General features: G+C 34.2%; 2 protein-coding genes across 2 annotated transcripts; both read left to right on the top strand.

Moving 5' to 3' along the window:
* The first annotated feature begins 2,446 nt into the window (after positions 1-2,446).
* LOC124366571 lies at positions 2,447-4,981 on the top strand. The gene is made up of 2 exons (XM_046823164.1): positions 2,447-2,613; positions 4,662-4,981. Exons 1-2 carry the CDS (start codon positions 2,506-2,508, stop codon positions 4,905-4,907), a joined length of 354 nt encoding a protein of 117 aa, XP_046679120.1. The 5' UTR covers positions 2,447-2,505; the 3' UTR covers positions 4,908-4,981.
* Positions 4,982-10,106: 5,125 nt separating this feature from the next.
* On the top strand, positions 10,107-24,196 carry LOC124366042 (syntaxin-18-like). The gene is made up of 3 exons (XM_046822250.1): positions 10,107-10,308; positions 16,676-17,405; positions 23,612-24,196. The coding sequence occupies exons 2-3, from the start codon at positions 16,683-16,685 to the stop codon at positions 23,861-23,863; spliced, it is 975 nt and encodes a 324-aa protein (XP_046678206.1). The 5' UTR covers positions 10,107-10,308; positions 16,676-16,682; the 3' UTR covers positions 23,864-24,196.
* Positions 24,197-27,663: the final 3,467 nt, after the last annotated feature.

The raw sequence follows: 27,663 nt of genomic DNA on the forward strand, positions 1-27,663 counted from the left end.
TTTAATATGTAAAAATCTTACTTATTGTGCAGTCCATGTTTTTAGAAATCAAATGGAAAGCGGGAAATATTTTCAGGGGTGCAGATTAGAGGAATAATATTCCCTATCAGAAAAAAATATATCATCACATTTTCTTCAGTTGGTATCTAATACTTATTTACGCAACATACATATTTTAAGCCATTAGCAGTTGATACCCTTTTGATTCACACAAAAACCTTTGATTAACCCTTTTAGGACCAGACCAAAACTTGACATGTGCAAAGAAAATTTTTGCGTTTTTCTGGCCTTGCTCCAAGAACTGTGCACATTGAAAATGTGCGATTTTCAAGCGTTTGAGAGAAAAATCATATCTTCAGAACTAATTACTGTACAGATTTGTTTTTAGGCTTAAAATGTTTATAATTAAATTGTTCATTGTGAAAAAATAAATTTAAGTCATTATATAGCAAAAAACAATTTGATTTATCTGTTTATCAAATAAAAAAAAGAAAAAAAATAAAAAAAATTGAGTTTGATCTTCAATAACTACCAAAAATAAGAATAAACTATCTGTGGGAAATGGTATTTATTAGTTCTACATATAATTCTCTATAACTGTACACAATTTTAAAGCCCTGGAATAAAAAATAAAAAAAGTTTGTAAATGAATTAAATTTTTCTGTAACACTGGTTAAAAAACTTTTCAGCATTAGCCTAACATACAAAACCTTATAGGCTACTAAGGATATTATTCGGTACTTTGGGATTATACCGACCACACCAGTATGAAGAACACAAAAATATACGTTTATAGAAACAAACATGATACAACGAAAAACAACTCTTTCATTACAAAATTACAAACTTACAACGATTATCAATAATTGTTAATGGGGTCAGATTCCGTTATATGCCCCCAACGCTTAAAATTTTTTCAATGAACTTAGAACGTTATAAAACGATGTAGTCGAGTAGGTAACAGAACTAACATTCCATCAATCAACAAGCGTTTCCAGGTATTGTGATCGGTATTGTTGTCGCTGTTATCTTATCTTTCTCGAGAATCCCGATTACGGCGGCAGGCCGCGCGGCATCACGTGATTATTTAAGTTTTTTGCACGGTACATAAAAACAAGTTGTGTGTGTTTTTTTCAATAAAGAGTTTAGTTTTTGTGTTTGTAGAAATGTAGGGGTAAAACACGGAAGTACAACAAAGCAACGCACCAGCTGAACGGGCGGCGAGACTCTGCAATCACGTTATCTACTAGACCGTTCGACTTTGACCTCTGTCTGAGGATGGGGAGGGGTTTGCGATAAGATAATTCCTGTTTTATATTGACGAAATTTGTTCTACGCTAATCTAGTAATCAGTAGAAGCAAAATGTCAAATAACGATTCATGTCTGGGTGTGTTCGGTATAATCCCAAAGTACCCTGACAACATTACGATGCAACATGGCCGTAAAATATTTTTTTTACCAAGCTGATGATTCCAAAGACGTTTAAAATTTGATATCATAGTTATAAACATACATGGAATAGAAAAATAGTATATTTATTCCATATATAAGATTAAAATATCTCTTAAAAAATATGAAAAGTCCGCCGGCGATAAACCAGACGGCTGGTCCTTTTCGCATAGTACGCTGCCGGCGATAAATCAGACGGTTTGTCCTTTTCCCATAGTACGTCGCCGGCGATAAATCAGACGGTTGGTCCTTAAAGGGTTAATAATTAAATTCTATTAATTTTTAGATGTGTATCAATAATATTCCTGAGAGGTTATTGTTTTGAGAGTTATCATTTTTAACTATGAGTTGTTTTTACTGAATTGCTTAACTACCAATTAGGAATGTCCTAAACTAACTAGGATTCAGAAAACAAATTAAAATTTTAATAATTTATACTTTTCGAACTGCTATAAACTGTCCAAATTTCATCGTTTACCTAATATTGTAGCACAATAAAAACCTTCCATTTTCACATCAGACATGATTTTAATACTGTTACTAATTTCTTACCTTATGTTTAAAAATATTTAGATTTCCTTAAATAACTTCTTTGAGTAGTTTTTATTTAAATATCTTAACTTTAATGACACTAATATTTCAAGACTCTTTTCAACGATCTGTAAAGGGTAAGGTCGACTTGCTTTATATAATAATAAACCATTATTACTATAATTAAATGTATCCCAACAAGTACCTAATAAAAGATTGGCTCTAACGTTGTTTTTAAATAATCTCTAAGCTATGTTTAGAGCTATCCATATATTTTGTAATTTTATAAACCTATACACTGTATTTTTAAAAGATACAATTAAACTTAACTTAATTGTATGATTCCACCAGTATTTCAGCGGAAATTGTTCTATACATATTCGAAACGATCATTATGATTGGAATCAATTATCTATTAATATGAAGTTTCAAGCATTGTATCTTAGCAACTACAGTTAATTTCCAGTAGCCTTCTAAGATAAACATTGATTTTAAATATGACTAACATTAAAAAAAGTTGAAACATGCAAACAAAATTTATTTTAAATATTTGTCTTCTCTTTTTACTAACCAATCTAATATGGTCATGTCCGATCTGGGCTGGACCCCGAAAACCTCCACATCTGACACCGGTAAGTGTTCGTGAAAGTAACATTTTAGTTTTATCTTGAAATATAGAAAGGTTTTCCTAGACCAGCACTCATACGTACTGCTGTGTCAGATTCTTGTACAGTTGGCTAGGTACTTGAGAGAATTATTGAATTTATATCCGAACAAGGTTAGTATCAAACCAATTATCTGACAAATTTACAGCTTTAACTTGGCATGCAATAATAATTCTTTGTTTATTACCTGATTTAGTCACTTAGAAACTTATCTCCAACTGGCAGAATATCACTAAGCTGTAAATGGAATTGACCTAAACCCAAGATACGTATAGAATTAACCGTTTCCACTACAGCAACGTTATTTGTAGAAAATTAGGTTGCTCCACCGTGCTTTGGAATCACGTCTAAAACATTGTAATGAGCCCAATTGTGTAACTGATGAGACAATGAGTACACCTATTCGCTTACATTACACTGGATGTGTGCTGGATAAACCAGACATTCCTCTTTGTGGTTTATGTGTCTCTGTGTCGAAACGAAGCAAACAATTCGTTTTGGACGACTTCGTTTTTGCTGACTTTTGTATCTCTTCAGATGGATGAGGTCTCCATATTCCAGGAATAAAGGCTATGACACTGTCAAATTTTAGATGCTGCACTAAGCGTAATGTGATGCAAAGCTAAACTCAACATTTTTATTACAGAATATTTTTAATAAAAACATATTTAGTTTTTGAATTCTTTCGCTAAACGTATAGTAAAGATATGTAAACGATATTCCGTAAATATATCGTCATCGAATTAAGCAGTAACTAAGTTAGTAATTTAGATTTTGTAATACGCACTCAACCATATACTCATTAATATAAGTTCCACCGTGAGCAGAGTGGACTATGCCATGTGATTTCATTCATACACCTTAATGATGCCACGAGCACAACACGACTATAAAAGGAAAGATGCCACGAAGAATGACATGTTACAACTACAAATAACAGTCATTTACAGCAATTCTGTATTGTGACTATACACGTATAGTATCGAGTGATCCCTTCAACTTTTTGAAAAACAAATTTTAAACAACTGGAAATATATTTTGGAAATCAGGATTTTAAACTGTAGTGTATTAAAGTGTGTAATTGAATCAAACATGTATTAAAAAAATGTGTTAAACATATATTGTAATGGATAATGATACATTTTAATTTAATTAAAAAAAACATGCCTCAAGAAGTAATTTTGTGACATGTTCATTTCCGATGTTATTCTTGACAGAGTTACAGTAGAAATGTAACACAATATAACAACTTAAATCAGCAGAGTATAATGAGAAATGATAAATGTTTGTAGCTTCTTATATAATTGATCGATGCAGATATATTTTTACAAATTTCAAATTCTGACCACCACCTTTTAGCTCAAAATACTCTTCAAAATTATTCCAAGCTTTCTCATTTTTACTTAACAAGGTACTAAAGTTCTGTTCACATTCATAATAAAATCGATTGAAATTGAAATTAATTATTGAGGTTTCTTTAAAAATTGTAGCTATATGTTCATTTTATTATACTCTCAATAAAAAAATTAATTTAAATTATTTTATTTGATTATTTAAATTTAGCAGTAAAACATATGACGTAACTAAAATGTTAGTAAATTTGGAGAGTACCAACTCATAGATTGTAGCAATTGCAGTGTGGGTGGTACAAAGTTATATAATTGACATATAAAACAAACAGCAGTGGACTAAGTAATGATTCTTTGGGAACACCATATTGAGTAATAATAATTGAATCTCCTATCATTACTCAGGTCTGTTGCTAATAAATACGGTCAGAATAAAGTTAAATAGGGAACTGGACTTTATTTAAAATAGCTCTATTTCATAAACATAAGTGAATAAAAACAAAAATAATAATTAGTTTTTAAGTAAACAAATGTGTATGTAATAATCTATGCAAAAGAATTTACATACACAAACGAGTAATAAAGACATCCACATAAAATAGCACATTAAAAGCAACCACCAAAGAAAGCAAATAATTATAACTAATATTGATTTATCATTTCCAGGAACAGCTTCAACACCGTGACGAGTATTGCAACGTGTTGGATATGAGCGAGCGAGACGGTGAGGGTCCAGCAAAGGATCGGAGCCAAGTGCGATATGTACCCCTAATTGGTGAGAAGCAAACCGACAATACGAACCCAGACCCAGTCGACTATGTGTACTACGACGGGCGAGAGATCAAGGATGTTTCGGAAGATCGTTTGAATAAAGCCGTCCTAAACTTAAATCGTGAAGTAGCTGAAAATTGAGTCCAATAAAAAAAAATTGCTTACAAGTAGTCACAAAATAAATTTGCAATAAAACAAAAATAATATGCTCAGTCGATATTTTATTGTTTTTGAATTTCTGGTTCTTGTATTCAGTTCTTGTATATCAGTTAAACTGGAAATCAATTACCTATAGAGAATATTGCAGAAGTTGCATGCATAAGGAAAGTAAACGTACTGTTTGGACTAAACAGTACAAGCCATGTATATAGTTTCTGAAACCAGTCTTCCAAGAAAATTGCAAATTTAAGTTTAATTTCACATGCATTGTTAAAACTCAGATAGTTACTTCGTTCCTTAAATTTCTCTCCTATATAACTGTGTGAAAAACAAGTTGTTAATTTAGTTAATAGGATAAAAACAGTGTTATAACCTAAATTTAAAAAATCTAAGTGTTGTTATTCTATTCCATGAATGTATAGAATAACCCTATATTTTAAACTTTTTCACTATACAACTTGTGTGTTCGTGGGGACGGGCATCCTCATCGGCATCAGCTACTTTCCCAGATGAGATCGAGAGTGATGTGCTGCAACTTTTAAGGGGAGTCAGGACAAGATGAGGAACCCACCTTTCCTTGTCACTACTCCAGTAACTAAGGTCGAAAACCTTTTCCCCCTCTTGGTTTGGGACTGAAATCGAAAGTATTTCCCTATCTCTCCCTTTCTTTACGTCCCCTAAATTCTATCCCAAATCCCAGACTAAGGTCTTATGCGACCCGTACTGAGAGTATCGTGGAACTAGAGGTATATTTACTTCTTGTCTTCGATTGCGCCTTCTTCACACCGAGTCGTAAAACCCCTTATCTTCCTATTCGGGTCACTGGGAAGATAAATTGCAAATACTCGTTTCTCGTACGAACAAAATGGAAAACGAGCAAAAAACAAAACAAAACAACAAATCCGGACCACCAAAAGGTATGTGTTACTCTACTCGAAGAACTACTGATTGAGAAACTAAGAGTGCCTGAAATTTCACAGTAGATGAAGACAGATATCTCGTGTTGGATGGCGAAGTTCGGCCGGAAGAGCCAAAAAGAAGAGGGTCTCTAGAGGCGAACTAATAAAGCGGAGGATAAACTAAGCTCTCGCTAGATAATTCCTCGGAAGTAAAGGCAAAAGAGGTAGAAAGAAAAAAAATCGAGCTCTGGTTAGACCACACAATAAAACCGGTTCCTAAAAAGGGAACTTGGATGTTGTCGTAGTCTCAGAGCAAGGGAAAACGTCCTCCGATTCAACCAAAAAACCAAAACAGCAGACCCCAAGCTATGCACATGTGGAGAGGACGCGATCACTGTACTGACACCTTAATAGTAAGCATAGGGTGGGGAAAGGGAAGAAAGGAGCATGGTGGAGGTGTCACCAAGAAGTCACCCGAAAAATATGACGCAAAATTCTCCGTGGAGAAGCTGGCTATTTTCCGGTTCGAATACCCGGAAGTTAAGCTATCGATGGAGGAAGGCAACAACCTGAAGAAAGTGCTGGGCAAACGTGCCTTGAAGGGCAAAAATGTTAAGATGTCCAGTTGTCATGTTGAAGGGGGAGTGATAGTGGTTGGCTATGTTAACACAGAAACAAAGGGGTGGCTGGACAAGCAGGTCTAGGAACCGAGTCCTTTGGAAGAAATACAGATGAAAATGGGCCCTGCCAAAAGCCTGGTGCAAACCAGACAACGCCAGGGTTTTTAAGGTGTTAACGTTTATTCCCAAGGATATTGAGGTGGACAGCAAGCAAGCAACGGACCAATTTAATGTTGTTGGAGGGAGGGAAAAACAAGCACCAATGGCGAATTCCTGGTCTTACACGTTGACGAAGACGCCATGAATAAGCTAAAGGCCCTGGTAATGCGCCCATTTCTGGGCAGCAGCAGGGTCTGAAGGGAGGTATCGATCAATAGAGGATGACAGCGGTGCTCCAGATAAACCTTCACCACAGCAGAGCAGCTACAGCGACGATCTGCCAGAAGATCTTGGCTTATGATATAGGCATGGTCCTAATTCAAGAACCATATAACGTTGGAAGCCTAATGATGGGTATGAGCACTGCTAAGGTAAGTTGATTTGTGATTCTGGCAGTAAAAAGCCTAGGGTGTGTATATATGTCTTTAACAAAAACAAATCACTAAAAATATCACAAACGTGTTCCAGAGACACAGCCGTGACGGAAGTGTACTTCCAGACAGGTGACGGCAACATCAGAATCCTGTATGCAGCAGTTTACTTCCCATACGATACTCCAGAACCACCGCAAACTGTGGAGATGAGGCGGATTGTGGAGATTGGAACCCTTACCAAGAAGCACCAGATTGTCGGTTGTGATGCGAATTCCTACCATACTGGTTGTAGAAGCAGCAACATCAATAATCGGGGTGAGCGCCTCTTAGATTTTATAGTAGAATCTAAATTATTTATCATGAACCAAGGCCGTAAAAAACAAATAATTTTGTACTAAGAAGAGGTACACGGGTAAGATAAGAGGTTTTATATATAGCTCTGGTTAGCAATACGAATAAACTTTTCAACTTGAGTGTACTACGAGTAAGTATATGAATCATGTGTTTATCAGATGATATCTATATCTCCTTTAACATGAGATCGAACAAAAATTAGATCTACAGAAATTCAAAGAACACACTTGGGTAGCTTTTAATGGAGAATTAAGAAGCAATCCAGAAACGGAAAATGGGTATCAAGATCAAGGTTCCGTTTATATGGACAACTCACTGCAATAAAAGAATCTTGCCATAAAGTTTGTCATGAAACAGAAGAGAACTCAAGGAAAAAAGCATGTTGGTGGAACCAGGAGCTGCAAACCTTGACCTAAAACCTTTTCAGGGTATATAATACATGCAAACGTGCAGGGGAACTGGGACATGTACTATGTTGTCCTAACAAGGCATAATAAAGAAGAGATAATAAGAGCTAATATAAACTCATGAAGAGAATTATGTTAGAGTATTAAGGTACCTAACTGTGCAAACTTCAAAAAGTCCTAGCTCAAAGTCCTCTATACTTAGTGAAGATGGGACTCACACCAAAAATCCGCAGGAGACAGACCCTTCAGTGTTTAATGAGCACACACTTCCCAGGATCTTTCCAGACCAGTGAAACAGTTGCTAGTGAATGCCAACGAGAACCTAGAGAGAGCTCGTATAAGGAGAACTGGAACTGTGCAAAGGCTGTCATCAACTACTCAGGGATCATAAAAGGCCCTAAAGTCTCATACCAGCAGGTACCTATGGCTTTCCTACTCTCCTGTATGAAAGTGCGGTCTTGGTGATACTTCTGCTCCTACGTCTGTTTAGAAGCAGCCTAGCGACAGTAGTTATACCCTCATCTTGGAGGACCTCTATTGTTATTTGTATCCCGAAGCCAGGTAAATCTTCCTGTGATGTTGCAAAGGCTTACAGACCCATAAGCCTAACATCCTTCTTCCTCAAGATCAAGGAGAATTTTCTGGATAGGCATTTAAGGGACACAATTCTGCTCAATTTTCCCTTACGTTCAAACCAACATGCTTATCAGAAAGATACTTATCTTTACTGCTTATCTTGTGAAAAACAGCCCTACATTGTTTGGATGGGAAGATTCATCAAGCTATTGCACAAAAGGAAATAGTTTTAGCAGTATACCTGGATATAGTAGGAGCTTTTGATAACACGAGTACTCACTCTATAGTGACTAGGCTTACATTCAGGGGTACTGAGAAAACTGTTGTTAGATGGATAAAGAACATCTTCAGAAGCAGAAGAGTACAGGCATCTCTGTGTGGAGTCACACGAGAGGTCAATACGCCGACTGGATTTCCACAAAATGGTGCACTGTCACTTAGCCACACAACATATGGAACATAGTTGGGGATGACTTATTTTTGACTTTGAATGAATAGGACATGTATGCTCAGGTGTATGCCGTTGATGTTGTCATACTCATTAGGTGTAACCATATGGTCACGTGCTTGGAACTGATGCAGAGAGCACTGTCCATTGTGGAGCGATGGTGTGACGAAGAAGGACTACTATGAATTCTTCTAAGAAAGTTATGATACCATTTTCAAATAGGAGGAAGCTGGAAATAACACAACCAGTCCTATGTGGGGGCCAGATACAGGTAAGCAGAGAGGTCAAGTATCTAAGGGTAAACTTGATGATAAACTAACCTGGAACATTCATCTCGAATAAAGAAAACAGTCGATCTCAGACTACATTTGTGATGGAGAGACGTGCATAGAATGTACATGGGGGGCTTAGACCTAACATGTCATATTGGTTCTACACTAGAGTCATAAGACCGATGATGATGTATGGCTCATTAGTATGCTGGCCAGACGTTCAACAGGTGACTAATGCAAAAAACCTGCCAGAGACACAACGGTTGGCGTGCTTCGAGACAATGTGCGCCATAAATGGTACACTAACCACAATGGATATAGTACCAAAACTCCAAACTCTCGACATATTTGGCACAATAGAGGCTTGGATGGCTCCCTACAACTTCCAATGCATCCAGTGGCATCATCACTATGCTAGCAAGCACTAAAAGATCTCTGACATTCTAAAACTGGACATTCTACAGGTGATATCTGACAGAATTTGATGTGAAGAGTCAATAACTACCTTAAAAACTATTTCTTAGGTCCAGTATTCATTTACTAAGTTTAAATTTCACAACTTGAGCCAAGATAAGAATATTAAACCACATAGAACAGGCAGGACCCACGTTGTAAATGTTTTAAAAACTTTAAACCAGCTTAATCTTTTCAAAGAGTATTCCTTTTCAGTTCGAATTTGTGGCATTGTACTCTACCAATAAAGATATTTAATTGAATGTACTATTCGACCTATGCTCTAATTTAAGATTTCCTACTGACTGCGAGCCATCTCATTGATATGATTAAAAATAGTAGTTAATTCGAAAAGTAGACTTTTAGGTAGATGGTGAACCAAACTTACCAGGGACATTTTTACACTCTCTATATTATATAGTGAAACAGCTCATACGGCTTTTCATGAATAATTTTGTATAATACTGTCGTAAGAATATACCAAGATGGACTACCGGTGTCACCGGTTAGATTGATGAATGCAGTTTACTTACCAACTACTACTATGCCCTCTCTTCACTAAAAAAAAAACAAGACGATGAGCTGTCAGAAGACAGCTGATTATTGTTGTGCTATTGGAGTGAGGGAGATGGTTTCTGCCATGATTATTACGAAGTTTAGGTTATGATTTTTACAATTTTGAGGTTATCGTAATAGGGAAATTGTATTATAAATTCTTATGTTTTAGAAATAAGAAACGTTATTCAATCATTTATCAAGTTGATGAAAACGTTTGTTCATCATATTTACTTTCTTTAAAAGTAACTATTAATTGGAAACTGGTAAGTTCAGAATTAAGGCTTAATAAAAACAAATAGATTTAGAATAGAATTGTAACTTTATAAATACACCTGCTGTTGGGATTTTATTGTACATATTTAAATGTATTTCTTTCAAATAAAAGACCTGAGGGCAGGATTTTATAAGTAGGCTATATATTATTGTTTTGACTGTGTTATTTGATTTTGTTTGATGAGCAGTAATCTGTTAATTTAAGTTTTAATTTAACTTTGTTTGAATTTTTCTACATATTAAGCTGATAAATTTTATTTTTAATTATTAAATAGTATGTATATATTTTGGTTAATTTTTAAGCATTTATTTTAATTTAAAATTTGTTATTAGTTAAGATCATTCACTGTACATATATCTGTATATTATGTGAGGTTGAGTGGTAGAGAGGGCTAAATAGCCCTAACTCCGCCTCTTAAATAAAGGCATATTTCATTTCATTTCAATACGATCATTTGAGCCTACCTTAGTTAAGAGAGTATTTTTGTTTGGTTTATAGGCAATGATACAATTCACCTTTACAATATTCCTATTAGGCCTATGTAAACTTTAATTAATACCACAGAATTGAATGTGGAAACTAATTAAATGACTGCAGTACAATGAGGGCTACCTTTTGTATCATTGATATTTCTGGTTAATAAAACTACCGAGTAATAGAAATTGTTTAGTGTGTTTTTATATCTAAAAAAGTAATGTTTAATGATTAATTAAACACCATATTATATGTAATTATTAAATGTAATAAATAATGTAGTGTAACACTTAATCTAGTACTTTCAATGGTAATTGTGAGCTTAACAACCTGAATAGCAAAAGACGGGTTTCACATTATTAACTTATTGCTTCTGATCAAATCAACATGAGGTTTCAACTGGTGCAAATTTCAAATAACAAAGTTAAAGATTAAAAGTGGAACTACTATTTTTGTGCAGATTCACATTTCATTGTTCTACGGGCGTTAAAGGCTATTGTCACAATTGTGAGTCAACGTCGTATTGGTTGATGGTGATGTCAGCCGTTACGCCATCTTAGGATAATTAAAATAACAATAATGCTGAAATCAGGGATAGGCTATATGACATAAATAAAAGATGTTTTTGCTAATTTAGACCCTTTAAGATTAAAATTTGATAGCCTGACACAAGAACCTCTGGCCTTCAGTGTGGGGCAGCACCAAAGGCGATGGCGACAGACGAAAAACATCCCTCGAGTTAGTACCCATCACTAAAAAAATCAAATTCTAGATAGTCTGATCGTGAATGCCTTTGATCATTAAGTTACTGATTGTTAAGAAACACAACTTGACACCACACAAAAATGTTGGAAATTCACCTAGCCATAACTTCCTATGATCTTGAAAAGAAAAGTAGTTACACTTTGAATATTCTGAAATTCATTATTTGTCATTTTCATCCCCATTTTATATTGCTTTTTTTTCTTCAGGAAACAAGTGCAATAGGTTGCATAGAGTGAATCTCATTACCAGTGTTGATAATAATAAATTTGTATATATAATGCAAACAAATTAAACCAAACTTTCTACAAACGAATAAATAGTGTATAAAATATACATAATTTTAATTATGTTTAAACTTTTGTTAACATTTTGATTTGTTTAAATTAATTATAAACAATAATGTTATTAAATACACTAAAAAAGTTGGCAAAAATTAATTGTAAGATACTATCATTACAATAATTTTATACTCAGTGGTTTTTGGTCATATCTAATCATAATTTGATTAATTCGACTGATGTGGTAGTCACTTATTGTACTGCAGCTATTAAAAGTGCTAATTTGTTATCTAAATATGAAAATAATTATTGTTCAAATAAAAAAATGACTTCAACATAAAAAGTGGCTAACAAGTTAATTGATCATTGAGTCATTGATCCAAACTAGGAAAAGAAAAAAATTAGGACACTTTGGTACTATCCGAAGGTCACTTTTTTTAAACAATTTTTATTACTGGGATTTTTATTATTGCGTAATAACAAGTAGTAGATGAGACAGAGTGGCCTCCTCACTAACATCGCTTCCTTTTGGGAGGTAGAAAACAAGAACCGGTCGTCATAATGACATGTAATTTTCACATTTGTTAGGTTTTCAAAAATATTGGCCTCCGAATATTACCTGAAGTACTAAAATTAGAAGCACCTCAATTATTGAATATCAAAACACCTTCATAGATTAGGCTATATACAATTAGCTGAAACACTAATAATGTTATTGACTAAAAAATCAAATTAGACCATGAACCACAATTAATAGTAACTCATTTATGTAGCTGCTGAGTAGAAAGGTGATTAAGCCTAACTCCTCAAAAGGACACATGGCAATAATGCAGAAATTGTCTGAGACTGAAATGATAACCTACATGTCTGAATGTATGGTTAACAAATACTTCTTTGAAGAACCATATCTCATTTCTTAAGAAAATAGAGATGAATGGAGGTCAAAGGTGGCCTACCCTACTAAAGGTATTCTGAAGATTTACACTAATGGCTTATGCCTACTCTCTAGGGCAGGGTTTGGAGTTGGCTAAATGGACCCCGATCAAAATTAAAGCTCTTAGGGAAATACGCCACAGTCTTCCAAGCAAAGGTAATGACAATTGAAACATGTGCTAGAAGGCTCACTCTGAGGATGTCTAAAGATGCAGAATTTTAATACTTTCAGATAGTCAGGCAGCATTAAATGTGCTTGACACCTGCTCCTTTAACTCAAAAGCAATATATGAATGTAAGAATGCACTAATGAACTCACAAAGAAGAATGGAGTTGCCCTTGGCTGAGTGCTGAGCCATAAATGATTATACTGACCAAATATGTGGTCATATCCTCCGGGATTTTTATCTGGTAGCCTAGCCGATAGGTACTATCTTGAGAGATGTTTTTCGTTTGTTGCCAGCAATGTGGTATAATACCAAAGGTGCTGCTTTAGTCCGTACTGATGGAGGCTTATTTGTGATTATGTCCTCTACAATTTACATGTATTTTGTGGTAGCCTACTGTTAAATAGATTCTGTAATAAAATTCATTGCTATTTAAAGTTAACATCATTATAGATATTTGAAAAGTGATTTTATATGTTATTGGTACGTTCATCAAACACAATATTTACCTTTGCTAGATACAGTATTATGCAAATTAATAATGCAAGTGGTTGAGATCATTTCTCAGTTATAGAGTCCTGAGGGATCTATTCTGTCCAGTCAATGACAATGATATTGTATTAGAGTAGGGGTGAATTGTACAGTATTCTGATGACACACTCTGCTTCAGCATAAAGACCAAGTCACATTTGGACCTCCAAACTTAAATCCCAAAAATTGTGTCCAAAATTTAAAAAATACCAATCTAACAACAAACACAACAATTTAGAAAAATCAAATGTTGTGAATTTTTCCCTTCGTCCTTCAGATTTATTTAGTGATTATTGAGGTCACATTGATTCTGTTTGTGCCAAATTATACTCTGACACCTATGTCTTGAGATCTTTAGCAAAATACTGCCCGACTCAAGTGTTGATAACGACATAATTTGGCTTAATTTACTGACATTTCTTTTACAGAATAGTGATTTGGGGAGTTTGTACAGACACATACTTCATGAGAGCTTTCAGACTCCAGAAAAAGTTATGCTTTGACTCCAGAATCATTGCAAAATTGAAACCCAGAGAGTGATGTGAAAAGGCTTTTAACTACAACTGTTGACGCTACCTAGTCTGTATGTTTGGGAAACAACAATGTTCTACATGGCTAAATGTTCTTTAACAACAGGCTAAGACTGCCTGGCTCAATCGAGAATTGCTCAATTACATAATGCTGATAATTACATAATTGGGCTTAATTTACTGACCTCTCTTCTACAGAATAGTGCTTTGGGAGCTTGTACAGACACATACTTCATGAGAGCTTTCAGACTCCAGAAAAAGCTGATGCTGTAACTCCAGAATAATTGCAAAATTGAAACCCAGAGAGTCATGTGAAAAGGCTTTCAACTACACATGTTCACACTACCTAGTGTATATGATTGGGAAACAACAATGTTCTAAATGGCTAAATGTTCTTTAACAACAGGCTAAGACTGCTGTTGAGAATTAATCAACGCTTAAGGCAGTAAATTCATATAAAACCCTGTTTAGTGTTACATGTATTTTATAACAGCGAGTTTTTGGCATTTGATTGAAAGACAGCCCATTTAGCTGACTGACGTTAAAAACTGGGTCTGGGGGTAAATATTGGTGAGTGTATATACATTTTTATATGTTTGCATAAAGAAAACGATGGTGAGCTTGTCAAAATGATAATTATCTTTTGCAACACAATACACGTCATTGTCTACTGTAATAAAGTGTTTGAATTTTAACCTTTATTTTAAGAAAATGTATGTAACGTGTCACAAGATCTTACACAAGACTTTGGTAGATTGTCATTAGCACTCATAAGACTAACATTGATACTTATATAACTTAACTACGTTGTTCTGTAAAAGCCACGAGGTACGGATTAATCCCTTCAGTAGGGCAATTAGCTCTTACAACAGTTGGCATTCAAGTAGGGCGGTTGGCTCTAGGATAGGGTAGGTTTCGAACATATGAATGACAGTGAGATAGTTAGCTAAGGTAATTTTATCTTCCGTAATAAAATAAATAATATATTTGTACTGTTATGGTTACGGTGGTAGTATGGTTTAGTAAAATATTTGGTTAAAATTACATTGTTGTGTATGTTATAGTCGTATACATTAGATACTCCCCTAAATTGAAAGATTTTATCCCTTTTTGGGGGATTTTTTTTGTATCTTAGTTCTTCTCACTTTTATTTAACTAATATTGCTAGAAGTACTATTCACTTCATAAGTATATTCCATTTGAAAAATCAACAAAACATGCAAATTGTAACTTGTAAACATTAACCTAAAGACTTATACAATTTAATGTTGTTATTGTAAAAATACCTAAATTTGTATCTTTAATTTTAATTTTAAATTAAAAGAAGTTTATATATTGTATTTTCTATGTGTTAACTATCTATTTTTGCTAACATAATTAATTAGTTGTCCTATTAAAATATATTAACAAGTGTAAGATGAAGTAGTCATAATAAAAGAATACGTATAAAAAGAAAAAAAAGGGTATAGCGAACGAAAATAAATCTTTTTATACATAGATAAATTTACAATTTTGGGTCACAATAACACCATTAAATTAGGATCTTATAATGTAGAGTATATGTTGGTGTTAACAATTAGATTTAATGCTGTAGATGGAGCTTATATTGGTCACTGTTAAATTACATTAAAAACATAAAACCAATATTTAATACATTTTATTGTTTTGTGAGGCCTTTCGATATCTTGGATATCGAAAGGCCTCACAAAACAATAAAATGTATTAAATATTGGTTTTATGTTTTAATGTAATTTAATTAGATTTAATATTTAAAAAATGGTTTATAACAATAAGTCAGTTGCTACCTTGCTGAAGTAACTTATAAGTTGTTTAACATGCTGACTGTGGCAGACGCATTATGGCACAAAGGCTGAATGCTATGTTTGGTGCCACTCAGTATAGACCAGCAGTGAAGGAGTTAATGTTTATTGTAACTCGATTGTTGCTATGAAAATGATTTACATATATTATTTTAACCGTTGGATCAGTCGAGTAAACATGCAGCTGGTGTGGCATGGCCTATTTTTGATATTTTTGTTCTATCAATGTTAGGTATTTAATTTTGTAATTTTACGCGATGCAGCTATTTTAAATACTTTTTAACCTGTAGGTTGGTATGAATTTAAATTAATCAGAAAAAAATACAATTGTGTATAAAAAATATGCAAAGCTGATGTAATTGGATTGTGTCATTTTTTTGTTTCAATATCTGAGCTGATACATCAGCCCATGGTGGACTTTTGAGTCAAATCTGATGACCCATTAGATCAGTCCATTGCAGTGATCAGAATAAATTGTAAAGCTGATTAAATCGCTCCTTTGGTGGTAATAGGGTTAAACATATGTACAGTATGAACAAAATTCCTCTTGCTAGGTGATATATCCAATAAAGTGTGCTTCTTAAATTGAAGCTGAAAAAATTCTGTTGTGAAATATAAAGTGTAGCTGGTGGTTTTTTTTTTTAGTAGAAATGTATTATTAAACGTAATTTATATCATAAACATTTCAAATAATGTTTCTTTTGAATTATGGTATCGTTAAGGTAGATGCAAAAATATCAGTTTAGGTCAATAGGACAGTAAAGATAATTTTTATTTTCATTTACTTAACAAAGCTATAACTTCAGTTGTCTAAGTATTATATTTTTTATTATAATTATTGTTTGTTTTGTTTTTCAGTCAAACCATGGACATCACACTTCTATTCAAAGCGTGTGTGAAAACAATACGGACTCGAAATAAAGCTCTTGGAGTGAATGTACCCGAATTGGACAAACATCGTATACTTAACAATCACAAATCCAAGCACTCAGAGTTCACCTGTAAGGCCAAGGAAGTGTTAAACCAAATTACAAAACTGAGGGATTTCCTTTTAGAGCATAGAAAAGCTTATTTAAATTTCTCTCACCACTTATCGACTCTGCCCCAGATAAATGATTACGAACGTGATAAAATTGACAATGGGGCCCAAAGGATAATCAAAACATGTTCGCATCATATTTTAGAGTTTAAAAGGGATGCAACCTTTCATGAAGGCCATCCTCAGCTGATCGAGCATCAAGATGCTGTTATTGACTTGTTAGACTCTTATCTCAAAACAGTTTGTAAAATTTATTCTGAACAGAAAGCTATTAGGATGAAAAGAAATCTAGAATTGCAAAAAATGGCAAGACTGGAATCTGAAGTGTTAAATAAGGTATCGCGTAGTGATGATTCTGTTTCGGATAGTTTTTCAAATGAGGACTCTGAAGGTGAGGAGACTATTACGAGGTCACCGAGTAAGTTAAATGTAGAAACAAATTCTGTCAGTTCACTAACACTAGAGGATGAACTAACAGCAGAAGAACTACAAATGTTCGAGAGTGAAAATGAACAGCTGTATAACGAATTGAACAGTCTAACTGATGAGGTAATTACACCCTTAAGGTAGTTCAGTACTTCTTATGTGACTAGATTAGAATAAGAAATGAGAATGTCCCAGAGCTACATCGTCTGTTTGTGGGATATATCTCCAAAGTCCCATTTTCCTGAAACATCGTCTGAGTGTACCCTGTATATAAACTCATGATGCACTCACAGACATTCTTCGCAAAATACCACCTTACAGCTGGTTTATAAGTTTGGCTCACAAAGGGCTCTCTTCTGCCTCATTGTATTTCCTCCAATGTATTGATCTTTGACAATTTACTTAGAACCATGCTTTGATTCTATAACGACTTGGATTGTAGATATTAATATACCAGAATGTTATGAATAAAATTATAAATCAGACATCCAAGACAATATAAAATATTTTTTGTTTCGTAAGCTCCGAGTGAATATTCAGTAAAATTTATTACTAAATTTTTAACTATTAAATACTATCTGGTTTGTCTAAAATAAAATTCACAGTTCTAAATAAAAATAATGGATTTATTTAAAATGTCAAATTAAATAATTCTATGTTTCAGAATTTCATCACTCTCTATTTTCACCAAAAAATTGACGAACCGTTTAGTAATAGTAAAAGGTCCTTTGGCAAGAAATATAAATTTCAGTCAAATATATCGAACTAAAAATCAGAGCTCTCTCCTGAAATAAAACAATAAAGTTTTCAAATAAAATCAAATACCACTTGGAAATAACTAAAATTAAAATGTTCTCTTCTAACTAAGTTTATTCAAAATTCAAAATAAAAAATCAAACTTCTCTTTCCACTAGTTGTACCTTAACTTTCAAGTCTTTGCCATTCAGGTATAACTCTCTCAAACAATTAGAGTTCAATTAATTTCCAATTAATAATTCACAATAAAACAGTTCAAATTAAATATTAATAAATTACTACATTTCCAAAATTCAATCAAAGTTATTAATAAAGTTTACTTTTAATTCACTTTTCTTGCAAGTTTGAACCAAATGTAACTTGTTTGATTCTATTGTGCTTTATTGTTCATCAAGAATCAGTTATGCAGATTGCTCTTTAGTTTCTATGAATTTAATTTTTCCTATAAAAAGACAAAAAAATTAATTTAATATCAGATCTGGAAGACTATTTCAATATAACGTACAATAAATTTAGTCCTTACCTCAAAAATCCCTCGTGGAAAAAAATTTAGGAACACGGTGCGCACTGTCATATCAACTAAATTCACGATAATTACCCAAAATAAGGCCGAAAATTATGAGCTGGCAGTTTTTATAGTTCCCTTTGCACCCCCCTCTGATGGACATCAGCGGTGTTGTCTCATTGGCCCAGCCGTATCCAACTCGAGAAACAATAGCCCTCTCAGATCTGACGTAACTGCAGTACACTAGACAAGTTCTGATCAATTCAAGGCAGTGAACTGCCTTCCTAATAATCTAAAGTTACCGGCACTAACTTGTCAAAGGATTACATATTCGTTTTTATCCTAACTTCTCACAATCTAATTAAAATTAAATCCCACTATTTCTTTCCCAAAATTTTCATTTAATTTAAGTTTTAATTAAAAAATCAACAATGTAGCTTTAAAAACGCTACAGATTCTAAACACAAAATAACGACTAAAGAGATTATAGGATTTATTAAAAGACCTTAACAATCCAGAAATAGTCTACATTCAATGTGATTGGAAATGGCGTAAGCATAGTGTATTATAACAAACAAAATTCAAACAAATCCAAGCCTCTCTTTGAAATCATACAAACACTGTATTTATCTTATTACCATGTTAGTTTGTTATGGTATAACAGGCAAACATGATAATAAGTTAAAATCGTACTTATATTGATTGACTATACTTCTATACTGATATTGTAACTGTGTACTCTGATTAACTTATGTTATGTCACAGTAAGTTGTATGCAGTATGGTATATCTACAGTGCGACTGGATTGAACTATTGTTAATTATTTTATTGCTAGCTAGAGCCCTTCCCTTCAGTAACAGCTACAGTTAATAGTTTAACCCATATTTCATATGATTTAGGGGTACATTATACATGGGGATGCATTGATACATTAAATTGACCCTTACTTTTTCAACAGGTAATATGCTAGTTTCAGATAATGTAATACAAGTAAAGATAAAAGAAAATAGGGTTGCAAGTATGAAAAACCGACACATACAATTTTAAAGTGCCCCAGCAATCAAATTAGTGATTCCGAACTTGGTTTTTGGTAGCTCATCTCTCCTAATGTAAAGGTGAAGCCTGATGTTATCTTGGTGGAGTGATGTAGCCTAAATGCTTTTTGATGTGTGTTTGTGTAATACTGTGCCAACTAGGCTACACAGAGCCATGCAACTTTACATGTGTTACTCAAGCGTCTTTAACACCCAAACTAGTGGTGTGGATGTTCCAGGTAAATGTTACCTTACCCAGCGTATGTTGTCCTTTTTGGAAGTCTTAAGGTTCGTCTGGACCTGGTGTAGTGAGATGCAGTGGGTTGTAGTTATGATGATTCTTCTCATTTTCTAAGAAACTGATATGAGGGATCTTTGAAGGCATCTCACTGTTAAGATGATGGTACCCAATAGCGACTCTGTGTTAGAAGTTTGCAAGATTCCAGAGATAGGATAAAGTGAGGAGATTAAGTAGTTTTTCGATAGTGTTGATTTGTAATCCCCAGGATATCTTGTGTATTTTATCTATCAGTTTATGTGATGTCTATTAACACCAAACCCAGTTAGTGTTTTTTTGTTCTCTTAGGACAAGAAGCTTATATATTGCACTTAGTCCTATAAGGACCTTAGTGCTGTTTCCGGAGTAACAGGATGGATAAGGGTAAGGGTAGGGGCCGCCTCCTATCAAGATCCATGAGGAAAAATTGGGGCACTAATCTCAAAGTCATGTGTCCCTTGGAAGAAGGGGAGGCCAGCTCTGAACCAGCCTCTCCAGTCAAAGCAGGCAGGGGGTGGCACACCATTGTTGGGGCTAACAAGAACCTAAGATACCTAGGGAACAAACCCCACCAATTCCAACAGTCATCTCCCGAAGTAGACTAGACCTATCGAATTACCCTTTCTGAGAGATACATTTTTCTTGATAACAATTGAACATTATAATCAATATTTCATTACAGTATCACTTTCAAAGAAAAGCTTACTCAAGTTTTTTGACAAAATGAAATATTTTAGGCAGTTTAACTAAATTCTGTTATAATAAATATTAGTCATTATTGCATCAAATTATTAGACATGTTTAATGTCTCAGTAGCCCGGCATAGGATTACAGAAAACGCTGAATTACCAAAAAATTTCTGGGTTACTGGAAAATCAATAATAATAATAATGCGTTTATCTTTAAAATTTACTTTATTGTAAAATTTAGTGTAATACACCCAAATAAAGAGGTAAACACATTAATAACTGTAACCAGAAGTAGACTGATTTTAATTGAAAACTTACTTTAATCTAATTCAAGTAGAAGGCAACTATCAATATTTTTTTAGAACATATAGAGCGAAAATATATTATGTTTTTGTTTACACTATGGAGACATGTTCCTGAACATAGCACTATACGAAAAAAATTAACACTAATACAATGTAGACATTTAGGAAGTGAATAGAAATACGTATACATTCATCATCACTACACTAATACAGAACATATGAACCAAATGACGACAGATAAGTTTTTACTTTGTACTGTGGTCATTGACTGTGACAAGTAGTGACTTGTCTCCCTGTGTAAAGACGCCGGATTACAGAGAGTTCTTTACTAACAGTTAGTGGAGACAAAGAAATCATTAGTGAATTGTACTGTCATATGAAATAACTTTACGAGAAATGGTATGATTTTTGAACCCATTTCAGTATACAATTGATGTGAATACTAAATAAATAATTAACATCTTAGTTCAACTGAGGTGTTTTCCAACACTTTCAAATAAAATGAGATACCAGTATTGTTATATTGGCTCCTCCATGCATATTACAGTTAACCAGTATGACAGCCATTTATTTGGCTAAATAGCTATGTACTGGAATGGGGTAAGAAGAAGGATACTTCTAAGTTTTTACTGAATTACAATAGATGAACAATAGTTTTTACATATTAGTGGTTTTTACTAGTTGTGGTTGTAAATGTCACAATTTTATTCAGACAACAAACCTAGATAATATTTGTCATTGCTGAAAAATATATGGATTTGTTTTAAAATATTCAGAACGATTTTAGTAAGGATAAAATGAAGTATAGCGTTCCTAAAAACTCTAGTAAAAGTTTTAAGAAAGAAAAAATGATATTAAAAATAAAATACAATATTTTACAATTGTTTGGCATTCACTATATGGTCAAAAAATAAAAATTCACAAAATAAATGATTTTTCTATGTATAACATATTTTTATACAAATACAGAGAAACAATGAGTAGTGATTGAGTAAATTAACTACATAGTCAGCAAGTACTTATAAGTAATATTTATTATTTAATTTAATTGTATTACAATATTTAGGAGTGTTCCACACCTGGTAGCTTTAGTTAGAAAAATCCTTAATAAAGTTTTCGTGGTTATGGCAATGGGAATTTTTCAGCACACAAAAATTTGAGTGTTTTTAAAAAATTGTATGACATTGCTCTGTAGAAAATGTCTATAGCTTTTGACAAATGAACAGAGATTAATTAGAGATTATATAAAACGTACCAAAAGTATGTCACTGAATTTCAGTGAAAAGAAAGATCATTTTCCCAAAGGAAAGTAACTTGTGATGAAATTTAGGACCTTCATAATATTCTAGAAACGCCAACAATGGAATTGCAAACTTTTATCCAGCATAAACTTGATAATAATTGGGTACATTATCACGTTTGTAACCTTAGCTCCAGACACTTCATACAACGACAGAATAGAATCACAAATTTTTAGCAATAAAGGTTTATCGTTATTAACAAGTTCAAATATATTTCTAATTAGGTGTCTGAGTTCGTCTAGATTTTGCGGTTTTGAAGCGTACACAGTCTCCTTTATAATACTCCCAATGAAAAATCACATGGGGTCAGGTCTGGTGAGCCCGCAGGCCGATCAGTTGTACAACGGCGACCAATCCATTAATTAAAAATGTTATTTAAAAAATCTCAAACTTGGTTACCGAAATGTGCTGGGGCACCATCTTTTTGCCAGATGAGCTAATGAATATTGAAAACAGGATTATTTCTGAGCTCGGGAACTACTACTTATTGCAGCAACCGTAAGTAACTTTCTGAGTTAACATTTCCTTGAAGAAAATAAGGACCAATCAGTGCAGTACTCGAAATACCTTCCCATACCATAACACCAGGCACATTGAGTTTTGCTTGGATTACATTATGAGGATTTACATCCGACCATTACACACAATTATGCTGATTAACGCGTCCATTTAGTTTGAAACATGCCTCATCACACCACAAAATTGATCACAAGAAAGTTGGATCAGCCTCCGAATGGATAATTATTGTCTCACAAAATTCCAATCGCTTATCGGAATCGTCCTCGTGAAGTGCTTGGAGTAAAGATGGACGGTATGGCTTATATTTTAATTGCTTTAACATTCTTTGTACGCTTCCTCTTGATATTACTAGTTCAGCAGATGCCTTACGAATCGATTTATAAGAACTGGCTATCAAAGCTTGAGCAAAGAGTTGCATAGAGAGTGCATAGAGATGCAGGTTTTCTTCATTGCAAATTGATCATGGACGACCACACTTCGGGGCATTTATAATGCTTCCTGTGTTTTAAAATTTCTTATTTGACTTGCGAATATACTGTCGAGTGGGTATATTGATACCTGAATATTTACCACTAAATTCTTCGATTATTATAGCAGTATTTTTATTATGCTTCCACCACAACTGAAAGATGTAAACTCGTTGTTGTGTTGTAAACATTAAAAAAAAAAACAAACAAATAACAGATGCAAAGAGCGTCACTTTACACTAGCCACTGGAACAGACAACTATGTAATTATTCCGTGTTGCTGCCAACTTAACATTGTTACCAACCTATCGAAACAAAATATCCCAATTTCTGGGGAAACTGACATACATGTATGTGCCACTCTGTATAAGAGACACAACTTTTGTACACTCTAAATATCTGGCTAGTTGCCTGTTTCACGATACCAGCCATGGAGCCAGTTTATATATGAGTGACACTTGTATTTCTCTTTACAGGTGAGGCAAATAGAAACCAAAGTAGTGCATATTGCTGAGCTACAAGAGGTGTTCACTGAGAAGGTCCTGGAACAAGAGAAGGACATAGAGAGGATATTTGGCACTGTTGTGGGTACTACAGAGAATCTGCGGGACGCCAACACGCAGATCCGACAGGCAATACAGAGCAATGCCGGTCTGCGTCTCTACGTGCTGTTCTTTCTATTGGTGATGTCGTTGACGCTACTGTTCTTGGACTGGTACAACGACTGATACACAGAGTTGCGGTTCAATACCAGTTTGCTGTGGCGGGAAGATAATCTTGTTACCGTGTGTCTGATCAGCTAAGTGGAATCAGTTGTATGGTGCTGAATTTTTTTTTTCAATATTAATTTCTGATGTGTATCGGATGGTTGTAAAGAAAGTTGTGTACATGATCTAATTATAAATTTATAATTTATCAGTAATATTTCTACTATGTGTAATTTTTTATAAGCAACCATGTTTTGACAGTGTAATCATCTGAGGGATTTTGCTACTGAGGTAACTTTTCAGTGGTATTTGTATTATGGCAGAAGTGTTAATAAACAATGAGTAATTGAGTGATACAGGATTATGTTATTCCATTCTTCAGAATTTCTAGAAAAAGTTGTAGCAAAATAAATCACAGGGAGAAGAATGATAATTTTGGCATTATTACAAAATGTAACATGTTTTGGACAAGTAACACCACTAACCATTTTATAATAATTTCAAAGTCAATAGTTAGGCTATACACCATACACATTTTTATATTGTTTCCACTCCCACATAATATTATAAGATCAATTTTTAAATAATATAGTTTTTAATCATCAAATTATTTATAATTTTCCTGAACTATCCAAGAAGTCATAAAAATAAAACATTTTAACTGGCACATTCAGGTTCAGTGGCGTAGCGAAGGGGGGGGTCCAGGGGGTCCAGACCCCCCCCGAAATTTTAAGACATTAAAAAATAAAGCATGGAGCAGGAGAAAGAAGGACAGTTATCATTACTCTTGTCTACAAACATTAAATTGATTGATTTCACTGATTGAAGTGACCGTTGTTAAAAATATAATTGTCCTTTCATCATAAAGTATCAAACGATACTTTTGGGCTCGGCCTTTCGGATAGTGTAGTGTAATCACGGTATTTCTATACAGCGCGGTCACGTGACGTCGCAAAGTCACCTGAACCGTAACACGACGAACAGTTTAAATTAGCGACCACTTCGTTAAAATTCGTCGTGGGGACGTAAAGTGACTGCTTAGAATTAAGTTACGACGTTGATTTTAGGTGTCATTAAACTGTAAACGTGTATATAATTGTTGAAAAAAATCACTTTCGGACGGAAAATACACTTGAAAACTCTACTGATTAGAACTTCAACTAATTTGAACTTCAATGATTGAGGTAAACGTGGGGTTTTCGATTGAGTTAGGACGACGATTTTTGTTGTCATTAAACTGTACACCGTACCTATATAATTATCGAGAAAAAAATCACTTCCGGTCGGTAAATACCGAAGAAAAGCTCTCTACAGATTAAAGTTTTGACAATTTTGGATTTCATTGGTTGAGTGGTTGAGGTAAAAGTGGTACTTAGGATTATGTTAGGACGGTGATTTTAGGTATTAATTCAACGCCGACTAATACATATATAATTATCGAGAAAAAAACAATTAAATCACTTTAAATTAACGACTTTTTTCCTATGGAGTCCCACAGGGATCTATACTTGGACCAGTCTTGTTCCTTGTGTACATCAGCAGGCGGAACTCATCGCTCCTGAGAGGGAAAATGGTCCAGTATGTTGACGATACAAACGCTCTGCATTAAAGCTCCAACAAAACATGAATTATAAATTATTTCCTTTTTAGAACTGAATTCATGTATTCAGTTTTTTTCTAAATTAAATCTGAGGACCAACAACTTCAAATCAAATGCACTAAATTTCTGTTTGCGGCAAAGAGAGATTGAGGATCGCGCTGCTGTGATGGCGGACGATGTCTTCATAGAGGAAACTGATTCCACCAAGTTCCTCGAAATGTACCTTAATCGAAGTCTGAATTGAGACAATCACATTGAAAGTACCTGCTCAAAGGTTTCTTCAGGCATTTATGCTCTACGGAACCTTTCCAAATTTTGCTCCCGGGATGTACTAAAAATGGACTACTTCGGCTTTGTACACCCCCATCTAATGTGCGAGTTGAGGCTATGGGGCAGCTGTTCTAAATACAAATTTGAGCGAGTATTTAGAAGTCAAAAGAAAGCTGTCCGCATCATTTCAAAATTGAAATCCCGAAATTCATGCAGAGATGCCTTTAGGGAGCTTGGATTTCTAACTTTGCCCTGTCTCTACATCCTCGATGTCGCCCTGTACTGCCGATTTAAGTGCGAGTTCGTCCGGGGCAGGGACCTCTATCAATATGGGACAAGAGGCAGGGACAACCTTCGGTTACATCCGCACAGAACAGCCGCATTCAAACGTTTGCCATCCGAGGTTGGTGTTAAGCTGATCAACAAGCTCCCTGAGGAAATCAAAAATTTGAACGAACCAACAAAATTTAAAGCTCGATTGAGACACTTTTTGGCGTCTAGGGTGTTTTATTCAGTGGAAGAGTTTATGATGAGCCGCTGGGATGAAATTTAAAGTAATTCGGTCATCCTCTATTTCTGGTGGTAAAATTTAGAAGATTTTAAAACGTATGGCTGTAAGTATGTATCAGTCTTAGGAATGAGTGTGGACTGTGTATGAACGGGTATGAATGGGGGCAATTTAAAATAGATATACATATTTCTAAATAATTTAATTTGACGATTGTACGCAATTTTTATTATTGTTGACACAATAAAAAGTATTATTATTATTACCTCCGGTCGGAATATACCGAGGATAAGCTCTACTGATTCAGATTTTGACGATTTTGGATTTCACTGGTTGAGTCGTTGAGATAAAAGTGGTACTTAGAATTATGTTAGAACATTGATTTTAGGTATCAATTGAACGCTGACTAATATCTTTATAATTATGAAAGAAAAATTGAAAAATCGCTTCCGGTCAAATAATACACCGGAAAAACTCTACTGATAAGAAGTTCCGACTACTTTGGATTTCACTGACTGAGGTATTTTTTTATTTTCCTTAGTATATTCCGATCGGAAGTGATTATTTTTGTTTTTTTTTCTCGATAATTATATATTTATTAGTCGGCGTTGAATTAATCTCTAAATTCAATGTCCTAACATAATTAATTATAAGTACTACTTTTACCTCAACCACTCAACCAGTGAAATCCAAAATCGTCAAAACGAATCAGTAGAGAGCTTTTCTTCGTTATTTACCGACCGGAAGTGTTTTTTTCTCGATAATTATATAGGTAGTCGAGTACAGTTTAATGATAAAAAAAAATCGTCGTCCTAACTCAATAAAAAATACCACGTTTACCTCAATAACCAAAGTCCGAAGTAGTTGAAGTTCTAATCATTAGAGTTTTTCAGGTGTATTTCATTTCCGACCGAAAGTGATTTTTCCGATAATTATATACTCGTCTACAGTGTAATGATACAAAAAAATCGTCATTATAACTCATTCATAAATACCCCAATCAGTGAAATCCAAAGTGGCCGAACTTCTAATCAGTAGAGTTTTTCCTGTGCATTTTCCGACCGTTGCGTTAGTTTGATCTGTACCCGAGCAACGCTCGAAAATCGCCCTTCTTTTCTAAAGGGTTTTCGGCCGTCAGTGGCCCAATGTCCCCGAAGGGGTATTTCATTTTCTCCACAGAATATAGTTGAGTCAATTATACGCTTGAGTGAAGCTCTGTTGTGTTCTTTTTCTTTCTTATCACTTTGGTGCCTTCTACCCGGCCAGAATCGAACTTCGTAAAGTTTCTGTAGCTATACAAGAAAATTTGTGGTACTAGAGTTGCTGTGAGAGTTTAATTTGCCTATAACATATTTCCACTTTCTATAAGGCGTAGTTACTAAAGCTCCATGTTTTTGGTATTTACCTTTTACCAGTGAATTCATTGGCAAATAACACACAAAA

This window comes from Homalodisca vitripennis, chromosome 7, assembly GCF_021130785.1.
Source record: "Homalodisca vitripennis isolate AUS2020 chromosome 7, UT_GWSS_2.1, whole genome shotgun sequence".
Taxonomy (NCBI): Eukaryota; Metazoa; Arthropoda; class Insecta; order Hemiptera; family Cicadellidae; genus Homalodisca; species Homalodisca vitripennis.

Coding starts and splice junctions, on each gene's coding strand:
- LOC124366571 (XM_046823164.1), top strand. CDS start 2,506: ATGCAAACAAAATTTATTTTAAATATTTGTCTTCTCTTTTTACTAACC. Junction 2,614..4,661: donor AACCTCCACATCTGACACCG/GTAAGTGTTCGT, acceptor TATCATTTCCAG/GAACAGCTTCAACACCGTGA.
- LOC124366042 (XM_046822250.1), top strand. CDS start 16,683: ATGGACATCACACTTCTATTCAAAGCGTGTGTGAAAACAATACGGACT. Junction 17,406..23,611: donor TGAACAGTCTAACTGATGAG/GTAATTACACCC, acceptor TTCTCTTTACAG/GTGAGGCAAATAGAAACCAA.